This window comes from Piliocolobus tephrosceles, chromosome 1 (assembly GCF_002776525.5).
Source record: "Piliocolobus tephrosceles isolate RC106 chromosome 1, ASM277652v3, whole genome shotgun sequence".
NCBI classification, from domain to species: Eukaryota; Metazoa; Chordata; class Mammalia; order Primates; family Cercopithecidae; genus Piliocolobus; species Piliocolobus tephrosceles.
Window position 1 is genome coordinate 28,194,938 of NC_045434.1, and position 23,515 is coordinate 28,218,452.

The 23,515-nt window shown below is 39.0% G+C and overlaps 1 protein-coding gene across 12 annotated transcripts in view; it reads left to right on the forward strand.

Annotated features, from left to right (window-relative positions):
* The window catches only part of PRRC2C (proline rich coiled-coil 2C), a 107,262-nt gene that overhangs the window by 37,219 nt on the left and 46,528 nt on the right, over nt 1–23,515 (forward strand). For all 12 annotated transcript variants that reach the window (XM_023207151.2, XM_023207161.2, XM_023207158.2 and 9 more), the window contains exons 10-17: nt 1,111–1,255; nt 4,018–4,071; nt 8,281–8,893; nt 11,670–11,839; nt 12,264–12,513; nt 13,810–14,020; nt 16,465–18,723; nt 21,709–21,917. In XM_023207151.2, the coding sequence (XP_023062919.1) occupies nt 1,111–1,255; nt 4,018–4,071; nt 8,281–8,893; nt 11,670–11,839; nt 12,264–12,513; nt 13,810–14,020; nt 16,465–18,723; nt 21,709–21,917 (3,911 nt within the window). The remainder of the gene's footprint in view (nt 1–1,110; nt 1,256–4,017; nt 4,072–8,280; nt 8,894–11,669; nt 11,840–12,263; nt 12,514–13,809; nt 14,021–16,464; nt 18,724–21,708; nt 21,918–23,515) is intronic.

The window sequence follows — 23,515 nt, forward strand, 5'->3', positions numbered from 1 at the left end:
AAAATGTGTTGCGTCTCAAGAAAGTTGATTTAAAAACTTTTAGGGCCGGGTGCAGTGGCTCATGTCTGTAATCCCAGCACTTTGGGAGTCTAAGGCAGGCAGATCACTTGAGGTCAGGAGCTCGAGACCAGCTTGGCCAACATGGTGAAACCCTGTCTCTACTAAAAATACAAAAATTATCCAGGTGTGGTGGCGCATGCCTATAATCCCAGCTACTCAGGAGGCTGAGGCAGGAGAACCACTTGAATCTGGGAGGCGGAGGTTGCATTGAGCTGAAATCATGCCACTGCACTCCAGTCTGGGTGACAGAGCAAGACTGTATCTCAAAAATATATATATATTTAGGTACTTGGCACCTAGTTTGGAGATCTTTTGAGAATTGGTATTAGGAACAATTTTAAACTGTTACTTGCTTGGCCTGATCCATATTTATAAAATTGGAGAATAATTCCCTGGGTAACTACAGCTGCTTCAGGTCCTCGATTTCTTAAAACTTAGTGAACTGCATTAGGGCCTTAGAAAATGGGGAGTTTTTTATTTCTTTTTCTTTCATTCTGGAATATTGGAGCACCAGTCAGGAACATATGGGTTATATATCATCAATTTTGGGCTTTTAAAATATATGGAAGTTTGTAAGCACATTTGGTATAATTTTTCAGTTACGGCATTGTGACAAACAATCGTTTTATGGTCATTTAAGAGATACCTGTGATTTGCTGTGGCTTTGAAAAAATACTGTAGTTTATCTTTTTATTAAATCAGGATAAATTAGAATGCAGTTAAATAATAATTCCAATATTACCCAGTTATATTTGGATTATATTTCTTACATAGAGGAGATAGGAAATTATGTGATTATATTCTTTTGCCAGGATATATGCCTGACATGTGTGTTTAGAGATTTGACAACTACTGTATTGCACTTTCATAGTATGTATTTATTGAAAGAAGAAATTAGCACTAGTAGGTCACACACCCATCTCGTTCCTTAATACATTCCCCCCCGGAAACCATACCGAAATAATTTTTTTTAATTGCCAAAAAAATGTATGTACTTATGATACAGTTGGTGTTGGTCCACTTTATTTCTTCTGCATTTTGATTTTTCAGTGAGGATCAAGGTTCAAAAACGTCTGAAAACAATGAAAACAAAAAAGAAGCAGATGAAGTTTCCAACGCTAAATCATCTTCTCAAATACCTGCCCAACCATCAGTAGCAAAAGTTCCCTTTGGGAAAGGACCTTCATTTAATCAGGTTTGTTGGACTCATGGAGATCCTTGTTATTTCAAGGATTATCTTGAATAATCAGTCTTATCACCGAGTGGAATGGGACTTAGGAAAGGGGAACTGTGTATTTTTTCTTGAATAGTCTTGAATCTGTCATAATTTTTATTGCATTTAACCGGAATTATCAGTACAGTAGCTAAAATTATCAAGTGAAAACTAAAGCTTCACCCTTTTCACCTTATGATACAGCTCAGTCATAGCAAAGTGTAGGGATAACATTTTTCTAAAGTAAAATAAGCATTGCTGAAGTGCTTTACAGTTTACTGAATACTTAAATACTAGTCATTCTTTTTGTATGAATGGTACACTATCTGTAGGGAAGGCACACATTGAGTAGGGACATCTAAAGTCTGAATCATTTTGAAGAACATTGTGAATGAAGGGAAATACGTGTGCAACAGATATTTGAACCTACTTCTGAGATGGTAAACAGTTGCAAAAGCTGCATTATAAACTGGGAATAAAAAGGGCTCCTTTCAAGGGAGTCTGCTTATCTCTTTATTAAGGAATCAGTATAGTTAGCATGTATTTGTTGGATTCATACAAAATAGATGGAGGAACTTGTCCCTTCTGAGGGCTAAAAGGAGGTAGCTAACAGTTTCTTTGACAGGAAAAAAAGTCAGTAAGAAGTCTGACTAAGTGGCATAATCATAGAGGGTACAAAATAAATTCTTCGAGAATTCATTTAAGGTAGAAGGCTGCAGAAGACTAAGTACTTGAACTAATTCTTACGCATGATTTAGCCAGTATACAAAGGGAATATAGCTATTATAAGCAGTGGAAACACATGTAGAGAAGTATGAGAAAGCATGGCACATTCAAGAAATTCTAAGTAGTTTGATATGGGAGAGAGGTAGACTATATAAGAACCACTTCTTAAAAATGTATGTTATATGAGGGTTTTAATCTTAAGGCATTGATAATCCATTGAAGAATAAATTTATGAAAACTGAAAAAGAATAATTTTTAAAATAACATTTTAATAAAATGTTTTGTGTGACTTTTTACTTATTGGCATAATGGGGAATGAGAATTTTTCGTGAAAGAATAGAGGAATAGATGGAATATGTCTGACTTTTTTTGTGACAGTGGTATGTATATTAGCAAGTGAATGTTTCATATATTTTGTTCCATTATGTTTTAGATTTTAAGATCTCATATTTTTAGTTTGCCACTAGAAACGAATTGAGCTTACATAAATGAAATTTAGTAATTAGAGGTATAGCTCTCCCCAGTCAGATTTTCTGGATCAGAATTCCAGAACAGTTAGACTAAAATTCTTTTTGTCCCTCTTGAGACAGAGCCTTGCTGTTTCACCCAGGCTGGAGTGGAGTTGTGCGATCTTGGCTCACTGCAACCTCCACCTCGTGGGCTCAAGAGATTCTTGTGTCTCAGCCTCCCGACTAGCTGGGAGTACAGTGGTGTGCCACCACACCCGGCTAATTTTTGTATTTTTAGTAGGGAAGAGGTTTTACCATGTTGGCCAGGCTGATTTTGAACTCCTGGACTCAAATGACCCAACAGCCTCAGCCTTCCAAAGTGCTGGAATTACAGGCGTGAGCCACCATGCCTGGCTAAAATTTTTGTTGTAAAGTGCATTTGAGATTCTAACCTTGTTGAAATAGCAGAGTGATTCCATAAAAAGTAATCTTGTAATGAGTGATATGCTTTTATTTAAAAATAGAGAAGGAGAAAGATGTTTAGGAATCTTGTGATATTGAGAAAATCAGCACATTCAGAAATATTTCTTTCTTTTTTTTTTTGAGATGGAGTCTTGATCTGACTCCCAGGCTGTAATGCAGTGACATGATCTCGGCTCACTGCAACCTCTGCCTCTCAGGTTCAAGCAATTCTTCTGCCTCAGCCTTCCAAATAGCTGGGATTACAGTTGCCCACCACCATGCCTGGCTGATTTTTGTATTTTTAGTAGAGACGGGTTTCACCATATTGGCCAGGCTGGTGTTTAACTCCTGACCTTGTGATCCACCCGCCTTGGCCTCCAAGAGTGCTAGGCTTACAGGCGTGAACTACCACACCCTGTTGAAATATTTCTAATAGATATATTTTTCCTTTTTCTTTGCTTTTTTGAGACAGAGTCTTGCTCTGTCACCCAGGCTGGAGTGCAATGGCACAATCTTCGCTTACTGCAGCTTCCACATCTCAGGTTCAAGCAATTCTCCTGTCTCAGCCTCCAGAGTAGCTGGGGTTACAGGCGCCCGCCACCACACCTGGCTAGTGTTTGTATTTTTAGTAGAGACAGGGTTTTGCCATGTTGGCCAGGCTGGTCTTGAACTCCTGACCTCAGGCGATCCGCCTGCCTTGGCCTCGCAAAGTGCTGGGATTACAGGCATGAATCACTGCACCTGGCCGATATATTTTTTTTTAATATGTTTATTTTTAAGTTATTCTTTCAGGCTGGTGCAGCGGCTCACACTTGTAATCCCAGCATTTTGGGAGGCTGAGGCAGGCAGATCATTTGAGGTCAGGAGTTCGAGACCAGCCTGGCTAACAATGGCAAAACCCTGTCTCTACTAAAAATGCAAACTTACCCGGTCGTGTTGGCACACGCCTGTAATCCCAGGTATTTAGCAGGCTGAGGCATGAGAATTGCTTGGTGCTGGGAGACAGAGGTTGCAGCGAGCCGAGATCATGCCACTGCATTCCAGCATGGGCGACAGAGCAAGCCTTTCTCCAAAATAATAGTAGTAATTCTTTCTTCTTTATAATAGGAACGTGGAACATCTTCACATCTGCCACCACCTCCAAAGTTACTTGCACAGCAGGTAAATTTTAACTAAATGCTTGTTTATGGATTATATGTTTTATTTGACCTTCTCTTTTGTTTTGGTGGAAAGACACCAAATTTTTTATTTAAAACTTTTATGAAACAGTTACTAACTTTTTACCTTGTGACTCTTACCTGTCTTACTCTTCATCCTTTTCATTTTCATTCTAAGTTGATAAGCATGCTCCAAGTTTCACTAAGAAAATAAGAAGTACCTAGGAGATAACTTTTTTTTTCCATTTCACTGTCTGTACACTTTTTGTTCCTATTGTTTTTGCTACTAAGGACACTTTTTTACTTTGTTCCTTGTATCCTTTTCCACTTTTGATAATGTTCTCTCTCATCTTTTCCGAAAAACTTCACAAAAACCTCTCTGTTAACATTACTCCATCCCACTACCTTCCATCCCATTGCAGTGTCTATCCTATTTCTCTGTTCTCCATCAGTGAAATTGTTTTAGTGAACTATTTATACTTACCGTCTTTTGCTGCTCATTCTTCATTAGCCCTCTCCAGGCATGCTTTCTTTTCCCACTCTACCTTTGAAACTATTATTATCAGAGTCAATGATGACTTCCATCTTGACAAATTCAGTTTTCTTGTCTTCATCTCATTAAATCTCAGCTGAGTCATTGACATAGTTGATTACTCCATCCCTCTTGTGTATATGCATATATTTTTAGAGACAGGGTCTTGCTTTGTGGCCCAGGCTGGAGTGCAGTGGTGTAATCATAGCTCACTGCCACCTGGACTCCTGGGCTCAAGGGGTCCTCTCACCTCCCCAGCAGCTGGGGCTACAGGTGCACACCACCACACCGGGCTAATTTTTTGCAGAGACGGGGTCTCGCCTTCATGTCCAGGCTGGTCTCGAACTCCTAGACTCAAGCCATCCACCTCGACCTCCCAAAGTGCTGGAATTACAGACTTGAGCCACCATCCCTGGCCTATCCTTAAAACACTTTTTTCCTACTTGCATCTGAGACACCTCACTATTTTGTTTTTCTTTGCTTTGTATTCCTTCTGGGCCTCCTACACTTCGAGTGTTAGAGAACTAAGTCTTGTTCTCAGTCCATTTTAAAAATCTGTACCCTTTTCCTTGGGAATGTCTTCTATGAGCTGATGGCATTCAAATGTACATTTAGGCCGAAAAGCTTTGCCCTGACTTTTAAGAGTCATATATTCAACAATCAACTCAACATCTCCACTTGGATCTCTAGTAAACAGCTCAAATATGTCCAAATCATAACACACACCCCCACTTACCCTACATATCCACAGTGCTGCTTCTCCTGTCTTTCCTATTGCAGGTAATGGCATTATTATTCACATATTTGCTAAGGCTGAAACTTAGAAGTTACTCTTAACTCTTTTTTTACCCTACATCTAGCTTTATCAGCAAAATGTCACCTCTACCTTCAAAATGTACACTGACTGCTTGCTACCACCTCTTACATTTCCTTTGAACTATTGGAATGGGTTATTGACAGATACTGCTTGCCTCTTATGCTGCCTGCTCACTTACTACCTTCATCCCATATTCTCCGGTAGTAGTTGTTGTCTTTTTAAAACTATGTATTAGGTCCATTTCTCCTTGTTCAGGTCCTTCTCATGATCTTTCAGATCTCTGTCTACTTTTCTAATTTCATCTGCTGTTCTCACCACATACACATGACTTCTTCCTGACTTCTTTACTTGTTCTTTCTTACAAGTAGATTTTCTTCTCCTGAAGAGATCCTGATCCTTCTCCTGAAGAGTAGATTTTCTTCTCCTGAAGGATCCTGATCCTTGTTATGATCAGGATCTCCAGACCTTCTCTAATCACCCTACTGGGATATCTGCACGTATCACAACCATCACCATCATTTCCAGCAGTCCCTCTCCTCATAACCACTGAAAGCTCTTTATAGCATTTCTGCATACACAGAAGCTGAAACTAAAACATGTAGAAAAAAGTATGGACGATCAAGTGTTCATAAACTTGGAGCTGACAAAGTTTTCTTTGATAAATAAGACCTTGGCCACGAATTAGAAAGGAAAAACAGTTGGTCAGTTGGACTTTGATTCCCAAAGAATGCAAAGATATGTTACAGAAAAAAATATTCCTAATACATCTGACGAAGGACTTGTATCTAAGCTTTTTTTTTTTTTTTTTTTTTTTGCAACAGGGTCGTGCTCTGTTCCCCAGGCTGGAACACGATCTCAGCTCATTGCAGCCTAAACCTCCTGGGCTCAAGCGATCCTCCTGCCTCAGCCTACCAAGTAGCTGGGACCATAGGCATGCGCCTCTATGCCCAGCTAATTTTTTATATTTTTGTAGAGATCGGGTTTCGCCGTGTTGCCCAGGCTAGTCTTGAACTCCTGAGCTCAAGCAATCCTCCTGCTTTGGCCTCCCAAAGTGCTGGGATTACAGATGTTGAGCCACCATGTCCAGCCTGGGCATTTTTTTTTTTTTTTTTAATATCTTACAACTCAAGTAGTTAAACAAAAAGACTTGAACATTTATTTCTCAAAAGAAAATGTAAGAATGCCCAGTGTGCACATGGAAAGTTACTCAGTATCTTTAATTATTAGGGAAATGCAAGTTAAAACCACTGAGATTTTACTACACTGCCAAAATTAAAGACTGATGACACCATGTGTTGGCAAGGATGTACAGAGCAGCTGGCAACCTTATCCATTGGAAAACCTTATAACCACTTTGGAAAACAGTTTGGCAGTTTCTTGTAAATGAAATATATATTTACCATATGACACAGGATTTCCACTTCTAGCTGTTTATCCAACAGCCATGAAAACGTTCATTTAGGCAAAGACTTATGCATGAATGTTCATAGCTGTTTTATTCATAGTTTAAAAACTGGAAGCAACCCACATGTCTATCATACATGAAACAACATGCCCACAATGGAATACTATCCAGCAGTAAGATGGAGCAAACTACTCATACATAAAATAACCTCAGTGCCATTATACTTAGCAAAAGAAGCTAGCACAAAAGAAAGTATAATTTTACACATCTATAGGAAATTCTAGGACAAACAAAACTATACAGGATTAGAGTTGGGGTGCTTGGGGCCACAGAGGGAGGCAGAGGAGTGATGGAAATGCTGTGTCTGCATTGGAGCAGTGGTTACACAGGTGTATCATTTGTCCAAACTCATCAGACTATACACTTAAAATATGTGCAGCACGTTTTAAGTAAATTTTACTTCTATGAAGTTAATTGTGTAAATTAGGTACTTATATATTTGGTTTTCAGCTTATCTCTGAGCTGTGGATGAAGAAACTCAGCACTGGAGAGCTTAAGTAGTTTGCATGTGATAGCACTATTAGTACATGGTAGTCTGCATTCATTTAAAGAGACATTCAGTCAAGTGTTTTCGTTGTATCATTGTTTAATCTTTTTGTAAGCATTCCAGCTGGGTTACATACGGCTTTTAAGATTTCTTCACCCTAGTAGCTTTTAAAATCAGTATGTTAAAGAAATTTTTTTATTACTTTTATTGTTTTTGCATTGTTGCAAGCAGTGATTTTAAAACCTGTCTTTGTTTTATAACACATTAATGAAAATTCAGTCATTGAAACTTGGATCTTTCAGATGATCCTCCCATTCTCCACTCCGGGTTCTAGATAGCTTTTCTGGATCTTTCAGTCTAAAGATAGAACTTTTCTTCACCCAGACTAATTTGTAGGAATTTCTTCTCCTTTGGGATATCATTACAGCACTGTCTCTGTCTTTTTCACCTTGCTTCTTTGGATTTGTGCTTTTTACCTATAGCTGTATCTTAATTTTCTCAGAGCTAACATGCCATCATTTTGGATATTTAATACCTTCATTTCTCTCTCTTAGGCATTCCAGCTGTGGCAGCTGCTTCTAAAGCATTCAGGCTAAATTTCCTTTGTCTCTAACTAGATTTTGAGATTCACTGTTGTGCTTCTAATTTTATTCAACAAATACTGAATGAGCAACAATGTCTGGCACAATAAATAGGTACATAGTAAACATTGGAGAGCTGGGTTAATCTGGTCTTAGTTTGGTGAATTATCTAGATGTAATATATTTCCCATCTTACGTGTTTTCATTTTAATGTGTATGTTCATCAGAGAAATTTCTGATACTTTTGTGGGGTTTTTCCTTCTCCATGCCTGATACCCAGTGTTAGTCAGAAATAGAGTTGTCATACTCATCTGATACCTTAATGTTTCAGCATCCACCTCCAGATCGACAGGCAGTACCTGGAAGACCGGGCCCCTTTCCCTCTAAGCAGCAAGTAGCTGATGAAGATGAAATATGGAAGCAAAGACGAAGACAACAGTCAGAAATTTCTGCAGCAGTAGAACGTGCTCGTAAACGGCGTGAAGAGGAAGAGCGAAGAATGGAAGAACAAAGGAAAGCGGCTTGTGCAGAGAAACTGAAACGATTGGATGAGAAGCTTGGCATCCTGGAAAAACAACCATCTCCAGAGGAAATTAGGGAAAGGGAGCGAGAAAAAGAACGGGAGCGTGAGAAAGAACTTGAAAAAGAACAAGAACAGGAACGAGAGAAGGAGAGGGAAAAAGAGAGGGAGAGACAGCAGGAAAAGGAGAAAGAGCTGGAGAAGGAGCAGGAAAAACAAAGAGAAATGGAGAAAGAAAGAAAGCAAGAAAAAGAACTAGAACGGCAGAAAGAAAAGGAAAAAGAACTACAAAAGATGAAAGAACAAGAAAAGGAATGTGAGCTGGAGAAGGAAAGGGAGAAATTAGAGGAGAAAATTGAACCCAGAGAACCTAATTTGGAGCCCATGATAGAGAAACAAGAAAGTGAAAACAACTGTAATAAAGGTTTGATAGTCTTCTTCATTCTCTTTTATAAACTTTACAAAGAGCTTTTTGTTGGTTACAGTTTGGGGGTTGTATATTTTAAATATATGTCATCAAAATAAAAACGATTGTTTTATGATAGCATTTCCAGTACAAAATATGGGCTAGAGCCATGTTTTCTAATTCTGTATATGAACAGATATCCCTGAAGTGTTTCTCAGTTATTAGATGGGCTTCATTTCTGTTTTATCTGCAGAATTGTATTGACTTCCTAGTCACATGTACTGATTCTCCCCCTGCTTTTTTCTGACTCCAGGACATTTAACTAAACAAAATCTCATTTGTTCACCTGCATGAATACCTCTAAAACTGAACTGGCATAGAGCTTAATGAGAATGTTGGATTATCATCATTAAATGACTGCACCTAGCTCATAATTTCAGGTTTGCTGTTTAATCAGTTTAAACATGCAAGCTTCCATGGTGTAGTGATATGCTATTAAACTATAGTTTCCTAGTGTAATTATACTTTAAAGTAAAATTCTTTTTCTAGATCTAATCAACTTTTTTGTTCTTCTCCAAGTTGGCTTGTAGACTGATTAATGGCATTCAAATATAGTATAAAGTCTTGGCAAAGTTAAAGTTCAGGGGTTTTTTTGTTGTTTTGTTGTTGTTGTTTTTTGAGACAGAGTCTCACTCTGTCTCCAAGCTGGAGTGCAATGGTGGAATCTCAGCTCACTGCAAACTCTGCCTCCCGGTAGCAGAGTTCAAGCCATTTTCCTGCCCCAGCCTCCCGAGTAGCTGGGACTACAGGCGCGTTTCACTGCAACCAGCTAATTTTTGTATTTTTAGTAGGGATGGGACTTCACCATGTTGGCCAGAATAGTCTCGATCTCTTGACCTTGTGATCCACCTGCCTCGGCCTCTCAAAGTACTGGGATTATAGACGTGAGCCACCGCACCTGGCCTAAAGTTTAGTTTTAATGAACGACTTGAATTAAAATAGAAATGCAGTTTTATTTCAGTGTATTTTCTGATGTGGAAATATTATAAGTTTTCTAACCTGACCTCTCATGCTCTTTTCTACAAGGCACTGCTGCTTAAAATAGTAAGAATGTGTTTTTAAAAATAAAGTTTTTATTTATATGCAGGGTTACCTTCAAACTTGGCTCTTAATGTAACTGTAAGAGTATGAGTATTTTATCTTTAATTTTTTTGATGAAATAAGGCCTGCATGGATCATTTTGTTAAGACTTTAAGATTTCAGATTTTTTTCGTAGTAATCAATCTAGAGAAACTCTGCTATTGATAGTGGGCTTATATTACGTAAGTAATTATGAAGATTGCTCGTAACACCAATATAGTAAAATAAAGTGTTCACAAGAGAAAGGAAAACATTATCATAGTTTAATAAGTTTTATTTGTGCTTTTATTTTCATTCACATTTTATATATTCTCATGGCAAGCTAATTTTAGCTTGGTTTAACAGTGAAATATAGCCATGTGATTTTTTTTCCCCCTCAATTCTGATACTAGACACATACAACTTTTTTGTTTGTTTTAATGCTCTCTGAGATGTTCTCAAGACACATGTGATTTTAAAGTCAGTGCCTATGTAGCTCTTATTCCTCCAGTGTATTATTTTCCCTTTCAACATTCTTTTTTTTTTTTTTAACTGTGTTGCCCAGGCTGGTCTCAAATTCCCGGGCTCAAGTGATCCTCTCACCTCAGCCTCCTGAGTAACTGTTATTACAGTCGTGCACCACCATGACCTGCTCTCTCTTTTACAACATTCTTAATATTGAATGTAATCTAAGCAATAAAAATGTTATTTGTGATTGTTAACAGCATGCTTTTACACTGGGAGATAATCTTCCATTTTAAATTCATTACTTGTCATTTGAGAAAAGAATTTGTAATAAGCATGGCTTTGTTTTTTGTGACAAATGACATTCTAGAATGAATTATGTTTGAAGATAACTGGTGATCACTGTGTTGTCTTCAGACTTAAACTCATTAGTTTTCCTTATAGATAATAGTCCCTTTATCCAATAAATAACTAAACTCATTAGTTTTCCTTATAGATTATAGTCCCTTTATCTAATAAATAACTAAATAAACCAACATGCTGTCTTTTTAAGTGTTTGTAGGCCATTTGTGTTTTCATGTAGATTTTAATGAACTACCACTAAATACTGACAATTACATTGATGTTTATTGAAACAAAAAATAGGTAGAGTTGGAAATGTTTCATTATTTAAAAAAAAATCAAACCTAGATTTTATATGATGAAGCATTTGGATCTCTGCTCTCCATCTCTAAGAATGCAGCTTTTGGGAAATCTAAGGTTTTGATAATCTAATGTAACCTCATTGATAACTACCAATGTTAAAGTAGAAAATAATGTTTTAGAGTGTGGAGGATATTTTCTTCCTCATTAACTTTTTTTTTTTGTTTTTGAGACGGAGTTTCGCTCTGTCGCCCAGGCTGGAGTTCAGTGGCCGGATCCTAGCTCACTGCAGGCTCCACCTCCCGGGTTTACGCCATTCTCCTGCCTTAGCCTCCCAAGTAGCTGGGACTACAGGCGCCTGCCACCTCGCCCGGCTAGTTTTTTGTATTTTTAGTAGAGACGGGGTTTCACCATGTTAGCCAGGATGGTCTCGATCTCCTGACCTCGTGATCCGCCCATCTTGGCCTCCCAAAGTGCCTCATTAACTTTTATTATACCTCACTCTGTGTAAAAACTATGTGTTTGGTAAGTGTCGTAGATGAATACCTTTCACCTTTTCTTTGAGCAGAGGAGGAACCCGTTTTCACTAGACAAGACAGCAATCGCAGTGAAAAGGAAGCCACACCAGTGGTGCATGAAACAGAACCAGAATCAGGGTCTCAACCTCGGCCGGCTGTATTATCTGGCTATTTCAAACAGTTTCAGAAGTCTTTACCTCCACGATTCCAGCGGCAGCAGGTAATGATAAAAATATTTTATCATGTGTGTCTGATTGAAATGATTATTATGCAATAATCTGGGAAATTAGACATAAAACTTATAATGCATAAAGTACACAAAGTTCCCTTGAAATTATTTTTCTTTGTAAATAAAATATGGGTTTTACCTTGACCTTCTGTGTCATTCCTTTTGATCTTCTGCCTCATTTATAGACACCATCTTCCATTTCTAGGAGATAGATTATACAGTGCTTGAGTATAAAGTAAAATGTGACAGTTCATCTTTCAGTCTTTTGTCTTGCCAACTCTAACTGTTAAGTATCTTTTGAACTCTTACTTTTCCTTCAAGGATTCAAAACAGGTCATTATTTTGTGATATGATTGATTAGATTAATTTGTCATGTGGAACTAAAATCTCAAGATATGGGATCTTACTTTTTCAGGAACAGATGAAACAGCAGCAGTGGCAGCAGCAGCAACAGCAAGGTGTACTTCCACAGACTGTTCCTTCACAACCATCCAGTAGTACTGTCCCTCCTCCACCACACAGACCTCTTTATCAGCCTATGCAGCCTCATCCTCAGCATTTGGCTTCTATGGGTTTTGATCCAAGGTGGCTCATGATGCAGTCCTACATGGATCCTCGAATGATGTCAGGCAGACCTGCTATGGATATTCCACCCATTCATCCTGGTCAGTTGAATTTGCATTTATAGTCTTACAGGATCAAAATTTTTTTTCCCCTACTTTGAGTTTCAGTTCCTTTGAGAGTTGTAATCTAGGAAAAACTTAAACCTCTAGATTTTTAATCAAAATTATGTAACTTTTAGCATCAAGTAATTAAATATCTGACACTCGTATTGCTTATGTGGCAAGAACAAAATACTAGTTCATTTCTGTTTTGTGAGTATTACTAAAAACTTCAGATGGAAATAATTATGTCTTATTAACAGTATATTGTTACTGGCTACATTGTTTTTCTTCTTTAAAGTGTTTTCGGCATTTGAATTTTGTCCATATGTTATATATGTTCTTTTTCAAGTTCCTCTTCCATCGTTTACCAACCTAACACTTGCATTTCCTTATAGGTTAGAGGGGAAAAAAAAAAAGTGAATTAGTAGTCTTTTATGGAATCCATCGGAATAAATCTAGATAATCTATTACCAAAATGTTACAGAGGAAAATTTAGGGATGATAAGCTGATCACAAATCATGATTTTTAAATTTATACTGGTATTTGGAAATTTAAGTGGCATATTTTGTAGAATATTGACCAACTAAGGTAGGTTAATGGAATTTAGGAAAGAATTTTCTCTGGAAGTTATGGTATAATTTTCGTAATGTTTGTATTGACATCCAGAGTCACAATACTTGGTGTATGATTTTTATATGCATAATATTTTATTTCTTTTGAAGTATAACAGGCTGCTGTTGTGATTTTGCTTCCTCAGTTCTTTTTTTTTTTTTTTTTTTTTTTTTAAGACGGAGTCTGGCTCTGTCGCCCAGGCTGGAGTGCAGTGGCCAGATCTCAGCTCACTGCAAGCTTGGCCTCCCAGGTTCCTGCCATTCTCCTGCCTCAGCCTCCCGAGTAGCTGGGACTACAGGCGCCCGCCACCTCGCCCAGCTATTTTTTTTGTATTTTTTAGTAGAGACGGGGTTTCACTGTGTTAGCCAGGATGGTCTCAATCTTCTGACCTCGTGATCCACCCGTCTCGGCCTCCCAAAGTGCTGGGATTACAGGCTTGAGCCACCGTGCCCGGCCTGCTTCCTCAGTTCTTAAATGCAATTTTTATTTAACAGCAGTGATAAAATCTCATTCACAGAACAACTCTTACATAATTTCCACCAATCTTTTACTCAGGAAAAAAATGCTTTTAATATGGAGAATTCCATGTAACAATTAGTAATCTGTATTATATGTCTATCATGGTTTTGTTTCTTTTATTTTTCAAAAGCCTCATTTCACCTTTTTCTGAACTTTTGTTATAGGAATGATTCCTCCTAAACCGTTAATGAGAAGAGACCAGATGGAAGGGTCACCAAACAGTTCTGAGTCATTTGAGCATATAGCTCGATCTGCAAGAGATCACGCAATTTCCCTTTCTGAGCCTCGTATGCTGTGGGGGTCAGATCCCTATCCTCATGCTGAGCCTCAACAAGCAACTACTCCCAAAGCAACAGAAGAGCCTGAGGATGTAAGGTAATAAATTATTTCAATTTAATAGACTATACAGAATATTTTGGTAAAAAGAAAACTGTGTAGTGTTTCTGAAGATCATTCCAATTTAGGACTGAAGCATAAATCTGGTTTCCTTCTATTTAATTTAGCATACTACACTTACTCTTTGGACATATTCTCCGTATTCATTAGGGCATTTTGTAACCCGGTTTTGTACTCAATTGTATGCTGTAATTTAGTATTAGATGTTGAAATTGGTAGGTTCTTTTTTGAGATAGGAACTTGCTCTGTTTCTCAGGCTGGAGTGCGGTGGTGTGATCTTGGCTCACTGCAGCCTTCACCTCCCAGGCTCAAGTGATCAGCTCACCTCAGCTTCCTGAGTAGCTGGGACTACAGGCGTACACCACCACACCACACTAATCTTTGTTTTTGTTTGTTTGTTTTTGGTTTTGAGACAGAGTCTTGCTCTGTCTCCCAGGCTGGAGTGCAGTGGTGCGATCTCAGCTCACTGCAAGCTCTGCCTCCCAGGTTCACGCCATTCTCCTGCCTCAGCCTGCCAAGTAGCTGGGACTACAGGCGGCCACTACCACGCCCGGCTAATTTTTTGTATTTTTAGTAGAGACGGGGTTTCACCATGTTAACCAGGATGGTCTCAATCTCCTGACCTCATGAGAATCTTTGTATTTTTTATAGAGATGGGGTTTTGCCATGTTGCCCAGGCTGGTCTTGAACTCCTAGGCTCAAGCAGTCTGCCTGCCTTGACCTTCCAAAGTGCTGGGATTACAGGCGTGAACCATCGTGTGCAGCCATTTGGGATGTCTTTATTGTAGAGTAGGTGTAAAGAAATTTAAGTGTATCTACAATGCTTATATAATCTAGCTAGATGCAATTTTTCCATTTTAACAGTATTTTAGAGAACATTTTTAAGGCCAAGATAAGGAGAAATATAATAATATACAAAGTTGACTTTGAAATGGCACACAATTGGTGATGACTGTAATAATTTATAGCCATACAGTTAGAACTTCCTGCCCTTTAATGGGGTGTGTTTTTTTGTAATGTTTTATAATTATTTGTAATTAATTGGGACAGATAAGCTTACTCTAGTGTACTCTTTCATTCTAGGTGGAAATTACTAGTCTTGATGGATTAGAAATTCACATCAGCATGGTCTTAACTTTGTTTTTCCTTAAGGAATAAACTTCATTTATTTATTTCTATTTTTATTTTTATGTTTTGAGAAGGGTCTCACTCTGTCAGCCAGGCTGGAGTGCCATGATGTAATCACAGCTCACTGCAGCCTTGACCTCCCAGGCTCAAGTGATCTTCCCACCTCAGCCTCCTGAGTAGCTGGGACTACAGGCATGTAGTACCATACCAGGCTAATTTTTGTATTTTTTGTAGAGACAGGGTTTTGTCATGTTGCCCTGACTGGTCTCAAACTCCTGGGCTCAAGTGATGCTCCTGCCTCCCAGAGTGCAAGGATTACAGGCGTGAGCCACTACTCCAGGCCCTTTATTTTTTATTTTTTATTTTTTTTTGAAGCGGGGTTTCACTTTTGTTGCCCAGGCTGGAGTGCAATGGCGCCATCTCAGCTCACCACAGCCTCAGCCTCCCGGGTTCAAGCGATTCTCCTGCCTCAGCCTCCTGAGTAGCTGGGATTACAGGCATGTGCCACCACGCCCAGCTGATTCTGTATCTTTAGTAGAGACGTGGTTTCTCCATGTTGGTCAGGCTGGTCTCAAACTCCCTACCTCAGGTGATCCGCCCACCTCGGCCTTCCAAAGTGAGGATTGGGATTACAGGTGTGAGCCACCACACCCAGCCCCATTTGTGTTTGTGGTAGAAACCACTTAGAACGTTAGATCTATCCTCTTAACAAAAATTTAATTATATAGTACCATGTAGTTAACTGTAAACACAATGTTATACAGCAGATCTCCAGAACTTTTTTTTATCTTGCATGACTGAAACTTTATACCTATTTCCTATTTTTACGTTTACCTGTATTTCCTATATTATATCTAAACCTGTATTTCCTATCTCTCCCTACTCCTAGCCCCTGGCAGCCACCATTATGGTTTCTGCTTTGATGAGGTTGATTACTTCACGTTCCTCATGTAAAGTATTTGTCCTGACTGACTGACTCTACTTAAGCATAATGTCCTCAGGGTTTATCCATGTTGTAGCATATGACACTATTTCCTTCTTTTTTATCCCTGAATAATATTCTGTTGTATGTGTACACCACATTTTCTTTATCCATTCAGCTATTGGATATTTAGGCTATTTCCACCTCTTGGCTATTGTGAGTAATTCTCCTCTAAACGTTTTACATAGCGAGAGAAAGATTCTCATTATGGTTAAGAGTCCTTGCTTTCTGTTTTAGAGGTATTATTTTGCTATATACTTCACGTGGGAAAGATTGCTTTGTTGGTTATACCTTTGAATTCTTATCATCATAGGTCTGAAGCTGCGTTGGACCAGGAACAGATTACTGCTGCTTATTCTGTAGAACATAATCAATTAGAGGCCCATCCAAAGGCAGACTTTGTCAGAGAATCAAGTGAGGCAGAAGTACAAAAGTTTTTAAGCAGGTCTGTGGAAGATGTTAGACCTCACCATACTGATGCAAATAATCAGTCTGCTTGTTTTGAAGCACCTGATCAAAAGACCTTACCCACTCCACGAGAGGAGCGGATTTCAGCTGTAGAAAGTCAGCCTTCCCGGAAAAGGAGTGTTTCCCATGGATCTAACCATATGCAAAAACCAGATGAGCAGAGAAGTGAACCATCTGCAGGCATTGCTAAAGTAACCAGCAGATGCATTGATTCAAAAGAACCAACAGAAAGGCCAGAGGAGAAACCAAAAAAGGAAGGCTTTATGCGATCTTCTGAAGGACCAAAACCTGAAAAAGTATATAAATCTAAATCAGAAACTCGTTGGGGCCCACGACCAAGCTCCAACAGAAGGGAAGAAGGTAATGATAGACCTGTGAGAAGATCAGGTCCCATTAAAAAACCTGTACTTAGAGATATGAAAGAGGAACGGGAACAGAGGAAGGAGAAAGAAGGAGAAAAGACCGAAAAGATGACTGAAAAAGTAGTTGTAAAGCCTGAAAAGATGGAAAAGAAGGATCTTCCTACTCCCCCACCACCACCTCAGCCACCAGCACTGATTCAGCCGCAGTCAGTTCCACCACCAATTCAACCAGAGGCAGAGAAATTTCCTTCAACAGAAACCACAACTTTGGCTCAAAAACCATCTCACGATGCTGAGAAGTCTCTGGAACCTGTGAGTACTGTTCAGGTAGAGCCTGCAGTTAAGACTGTAAACCAACAGCCTGTGGCAGCACCAATAGTCAAAGAAGAAAAACAACCTGAGAAAGTCATCAGCAAAGACCTTGTTATAGAGAGGCCTCGACCAGATTCAAGACCAGCAGTTAAAAAAGAATCAACTTTGCCTCCTAGGACCTACTGGAAAGAAGCTAGAGACAGAGATTGGTTTCCAGATCAAGGATACAGAGGTCGAGGCCGAGGTGAATATTACTCCAGAGGTCGAAGCTATAGAGGTTCTTATGGAGGGCGTGGCAGGGGTGGTAGGGGACACACTCGAGATTATCCTCAGTATAGAGACAATAAGCCAAGAGCAGAGCATGTACCCTCAGGGCCTCTCAGACAGCGAGAAGAAAGTGAAACACGGAGTGAGAGCTCTGATTTTGAAGTTGTCCCCAAAAGACGACGACAGCGGGGTTCAGAGACTGACACGGACAGTGAAATTCATGAAAGTGCAAGTGACAAGGATAGTTTAAGTAAAGGCAAACTTCCCAAAAGAGAAGAACGGCCTGAAAACAAAAAACCTATAAAGCCTCAGTCTTGTTTCAAGCCTGATAATCATATTCGAATAGATAATAGACTGCTAGAAAAGCCTTATGTAAGGGATGACGATAAATCTAAACCAGGCTTTCTTCCTAAAGGAGAGCCTACAAGGAGAGGCAGAGGGGGAACATTCAGGCGTGGTGGGAGGGATCCTGGAGGCCGTCCATCACGCCCTTCCACTTTACGAAGACCAGCTTATCGGGACAATCAGTGGAACCCAAGGCAGTCAGAAGTTCCTAAACCAGAAGATGGAGAGCCACCAAGAAGACACGAACAGTTTATTCCTATAGCAGCAGATAAACGACCTCCAAAATTTGAGCGAAAATTTGACCCAGCTAGAGAAAGGCCTCGAAGGCAGCGACCTACCCGACCACCAAGGCAAGACAAACCACCTCGATTTAGACGGCTAAGAGAGAGGGAGGCTGCTTCAAAATCAAATGAGGTGGTAGCAGTGTCCACAAATGGCACAGTTAATAATGTGGCTCAAGAACCAGTTAATACGATTGGGGATATTTCGGGGAATAAGACACCAGATTTATCTAATCAGAACTCTTCAGATCAGGCAAATGAAGAATGGGAAACAGCTTCTGAAAGCAGTGATTTCAATGAGAGGCGAGAGAGGGATGAAAAAAAAAATGCTGACTTGAATGCACAAACAGTTGTAAAGGTTGGAGAGAATGTTTTACCTCCAAAGAGGGAAATTGCAAAGAGAAGTTTTTCAAGTCAGAGACCAGTAGATCGTCAGAATCGACGTGGCAACAATGGTCCACCCAAATCAGGAAGGAATTTCTCAGGTCCTAGAAATGAAAGGAGAAGTGGTCCACCATCAAAAAGTGGGAAGAGAGGGTGAGTACTTTGTTTTAAATATAGTTGCTTCTGCACCTTTAAAGAAGCTAAAAGTAGAGTTCTTGGTTGAAGAGCCAGTCTAGATAAAGGACCAGAAAACATTGTTCTTCCCAAATGCTTTATTCTCTGTTCTCAAAGTGTAAGGGTGCTTAAAGAAGAGAGGCTAAGGTGTCTTAGGAGTCTTTGCCTGCTAAGTTACATTTTCCAGAAGAGTCCTCTTGGAAACTTGTAGCTTTGGGAAAATGTACGCATCTAGGGAGGGACATGTACAGTGTCCTTATTTGGTAAGTATCTGATGAGTAACCCTCCCTTCTTTCTCAGTTTCTCCTTATAAACTTCTAGTGCTACACAGGTGTCCTCTGAGGTTTAAATTAATGTTATAACCATATACTTTATCACTCTATACTGGTTTCTTGAGAATTAGTGTTGAACCTTAAGGATAAATTGTATTCTTATCTTGAGTTGCAAATCTATAATCAACAATCATCTATAGAGAGGCCCAGAAAGCAAATCCTTGTTCTACTGCCAAGGACACCAGTAACATAATTGCCATGGCAATGGATTTTTTTAAAGAAGATTTTTTCTCAAGTAAGCTAAACTTGGCCTGTTTTTTTAAGTATTAAGATGTTGGGCTGGGCGCGGTGGCTCACACCTGTAATCCCAGCACTTTGGGAGGCCAAAGCGCGAGGTCCTCACACAAGGTCAGGAGATTGAGACTATCCTAGCTAACACAATGAAACCCCCTCTCTACTAAAAATACAAAAAATTAGCCAGGCATGGTGGCAGGCGCCACCAGGAGGCGGAGCTTGCAGTGAACCAAGATCGTGCCACTGCACTCCAGCCTGGGCCACAGAGTGAGACTCCGTCTCAAAAAAAAAAAAAGATACTGGTTATAGTAAGCTAGTATTGATTTCTTTAGTATTAGAAAGCATTGTAAAGTAGCAGGTAAGATTCAGAATGCCTAGGTTCAAATCTGGGCTCTGATACTTTCTAGTTGCTTCCCCTTTGCATCCTCACCAGTAAAATGGGGAGAAAATAGTAGCACTTAATGTGTGAAGATACTAAGATGATACTTGTGATGCACTTAATACCTGGTATACAGTAAGTAATCATTATTATGTGTGCCCTGCTTTTAGAGCAATTGCCACGTTTGCAGCCTGAGCTGATAAGAATTTAAGAATTTATTTGGACTGTATAGTATTAATCTGAGTCCCTTAGTTTTACATACTTAGCATTTCAGGTTACTATACTCGTAAGGTATATTTGTCTATTTTCTGTTGATATAACTAAATACCTGAGACCGGGTAATTTATAAAGAAAAGAAATGTATTTCTTGCAAATCTGTTGGCTGCAAAGTCCAAGGTTGAGGGGGCCGCATCCTGTGAGGGCCTTCTTGCTGGTAGAGACTCTGCAGATTCCCAAGACACCATGCTTATCACATGGTAAGGGGGCTCACAAGAGATGGCAGAACTGGCTTTTATAACAGACTCATTCATGATAACTAACCAACTCCCTTGATAACCCATTCATTAACCTGTTAAGGATCAATCCATTCAGAAGGGCAGAGCCCTCATGACATAATCACCTCCCAGAGTTCTCACTGCTCACCACTGCTGCACTGGCATTAGGGACCAAGTTTCCAACACATGAACATTTTCTTTTCTTTTTTTTTTTTTTTTCTCTGATGGGGCAGGTGGGGGATGGAGTCTCACTGTCACCCAGGCTGGAGTACAGTGGCACAATCTCGACTCACTGCAACCTCCACCCCCCTGGGTTCAAGCATTTCTCCTGGCTCAGCCTCTCTAGTGGCTGGGATTACAGGCGTGCACTACCATGCCCAGCTAAATTTTGTATTTTTAGAAGAGACAGGATTTCACCATGTTTGCTAAGCTGGTCTCGAACTTCTGACCTCAGGTGATCTGCCCACTTCAGCCTCCCGGAGTGCCGGCCCCACACATGAACTTTTGAGGGATATGTTCAAACCACAGCATTAGAGAAGATATTTTTGCTGTCCCAGATAATTTAGAGGAAATTTTTACTTGGAATTTGAACATTCCCTTAAAATTCCAAGAGAATCAACATAACCAAAATAAATAGAATAATTTATTTCCTGTAACCAAACAATTAGAATTTTAAGTAACAATACTCAAAGAAAATTTTGATATGATTTTTGTGCCATGTAAATCTCAACTAAGTAGCAAGATTTTTGAGCCACCTAGATAGGTAACAACAACTTTGAACCTATAGAAATGGCAGTGACGATTATAATTAAATGTTTTATAAGAGCACCATGTAGAAGAAATGAACTCATTCTTAAAATGTTTGAGGTTATGGCCAGGGACATGGTAAGCTTTTATCTTGTGTAATACTATAGGCTAGGATGAAAATGTATTAGTAAACCCATTCCCATGATCCTTTTCACTTGGAAATTTAAAAAAAATCAACCTGAAATTATTCTTTTAGGAAATAAGAACTATAGAGGATACATTTGGTTTGTGAAGTGAATTATTTCTATATTAAGGTTTTTAAAATAATTATATCAGTGTGTAAATCTGATTATTTTTTAAATCTACATAGTTGTAAATATAGAATACTTTTTAAAATTTTTTATTTTCATATGCTGCCCACTTTTAGAGGGCATCCATTTGTGAATACTTTGAACTTGCTTGGATCACAGAAATGTTCTGCTATAAACAGTGTTAATTAGCTCATTTATAATATGATAGACAAATAGACTCTTTAAGAACTTCTGGTATAATTAGAATTCTAGAATTTAATTGCTGGAAAGAACTCTAGGGACCTAGTCTACTTTCTTGGGAAACCTGGTTTTAGTAAGGTTGTATTCAACAAAAGGTTGGTTACAGTTAGAGTTTTCTATCCCAGCAGTGTTTCATCTTAGAATGAACTTTAGAAACTGCCAATAAGAGCATTTTTCTTTTGTTCGGATAGGTGGAAATAGTAATACCTCAAGTCATCTTTTTGTAGGCCATTTGATGACCAGCCTGCAGGCACAACTGGGGTTGACCTTGTCAATGGCAGCTCTGCACACCATCAGGAAGGAGTACCTAATGGTACAGGACAAAAGAACTCCAAAGATTCTACTGGGAAAAAAAGAGAAGACCCCAAACCAGGTCCTAAAAAACCTAAAGAGAAAGTGGATGCTCTGTCACAGTTTGATCTCAACAATTATGCAAGTATGTCTTAGGTTTCTTTCATTTTATTTATTTATTTATTTGTTACATTTTAAAATGTAGATGCCACAATTAAAGAAGTTTTCCAAGAAGGAAAGAGTTGGACATTCAAGGTATACATAGTGGCTGATTATGAAACACTGACTGATTGAACTTAAACTAAAATAACTCCAGCTTTTAGTGTAGCCTTGAATGCTTAATAAAATTTTTGTTAAAAATAATCCAATAACATTGCACTGTTCTTCCAAAAAAGAGGAAGAAAATTAAGTAAACACTCTAGTTTGCCAGATTTGAGAAAGCACAGAAATTTGATTCTTAGTTATATTGGTATAGATGTATTATTAAAAACAAAAGAAATTAAATGTTAAACTCGGTGAATTATGTCCTTGGTAAAATTAGTGTCTAAGATAGGACAAATACAAAATAAATAATAGGACAAGAGGCAGTGTCACTGTGGATAACTGGGAAAGCCATGAAGTAATAGAGGATCAAATGTGAAGGATAATACAAGCAACAAGAAAATACTAGATGAGGAAACAGACAAGGAATATCTGTGTATAGACATTTGTACATGTAAAATGTACTATTTGCCATTCATTTGGATGAAACTGGAAATACTGAATAAAATCAGGATATTTACTAAGTTAAGACCAGATAGCTCAGATAGTAGTAATAGGAAAGTTGGGTTAGTTGCAGTTATTCTAGTATGAGAGATGTAGATGAGATTTTTCTTTCATCTGCCTAATGGTTATTTGTACATATTAAGCCCTGATTTGAGCACAGCTCACGGACATTATTTTTTGACCAGTGGTTCTCAAAGCATGGTCCCCACATCATCAGCATTACCTGGAAATTAGTGAGCAATGCACATTCTTCATTTGTTTGTTTGTTATGAGACAGAGTCTTACTCTGTTGCCCAGGCTGGTGTACAGTGACACTATCTCGGCTCACTGCAACATCTGCATCCCAGACTCAAGCAATTCCCCAGCCTCAGCTTCCCCAGTAGCTGGGACTACAGGCATGAGCCACCATGTCCAGCTAATTTTTTGTTGTTAAAGAAATGGGTTTTCGCCGTGTTGTCCAGGGTGGTCTCGAACTCCTGAGCTTAAGCCATCCGCCCGCCTTGGCCTCCCAAAGTGCTGGGATGACAGGCGTGAGCCACTAGGCCTGGCGCAGTGGCTCAGGGCTGTCATCCCCAGCACTTTGGGAGGCCGAGGTGAGTGGATCTCCTGAGGTCAGGAGTTTGAGACCAGCCTGACCAACATGGGGAAACCTCGTCTCTACTAAAAATACAAAATTAGCCAGGCATGGTGGCGCATGCCTGTTTAAAAAAAAAAAAAAGCAAAAAAGACATAACAAAAACAGATAAAAACTCTATTTCTGAAGTGGTGATAGAAAATAAGCTGTTCACTTCAACTCATTAAAGTTATCTTTAAGAGTTAGTCACCTTTAGTTCTTTTTCCTGGTAACATTGTTTTTAAGTAATATGCCTAACCTAAAATGGTAAAAAGAAGAGGGCACTGGAAACTGAAATGTAGTGTTCAAATTTTCCATAAATGCTACATGTAGTTGGGTGAAATAAGGAAGTTGAAATAATAAGA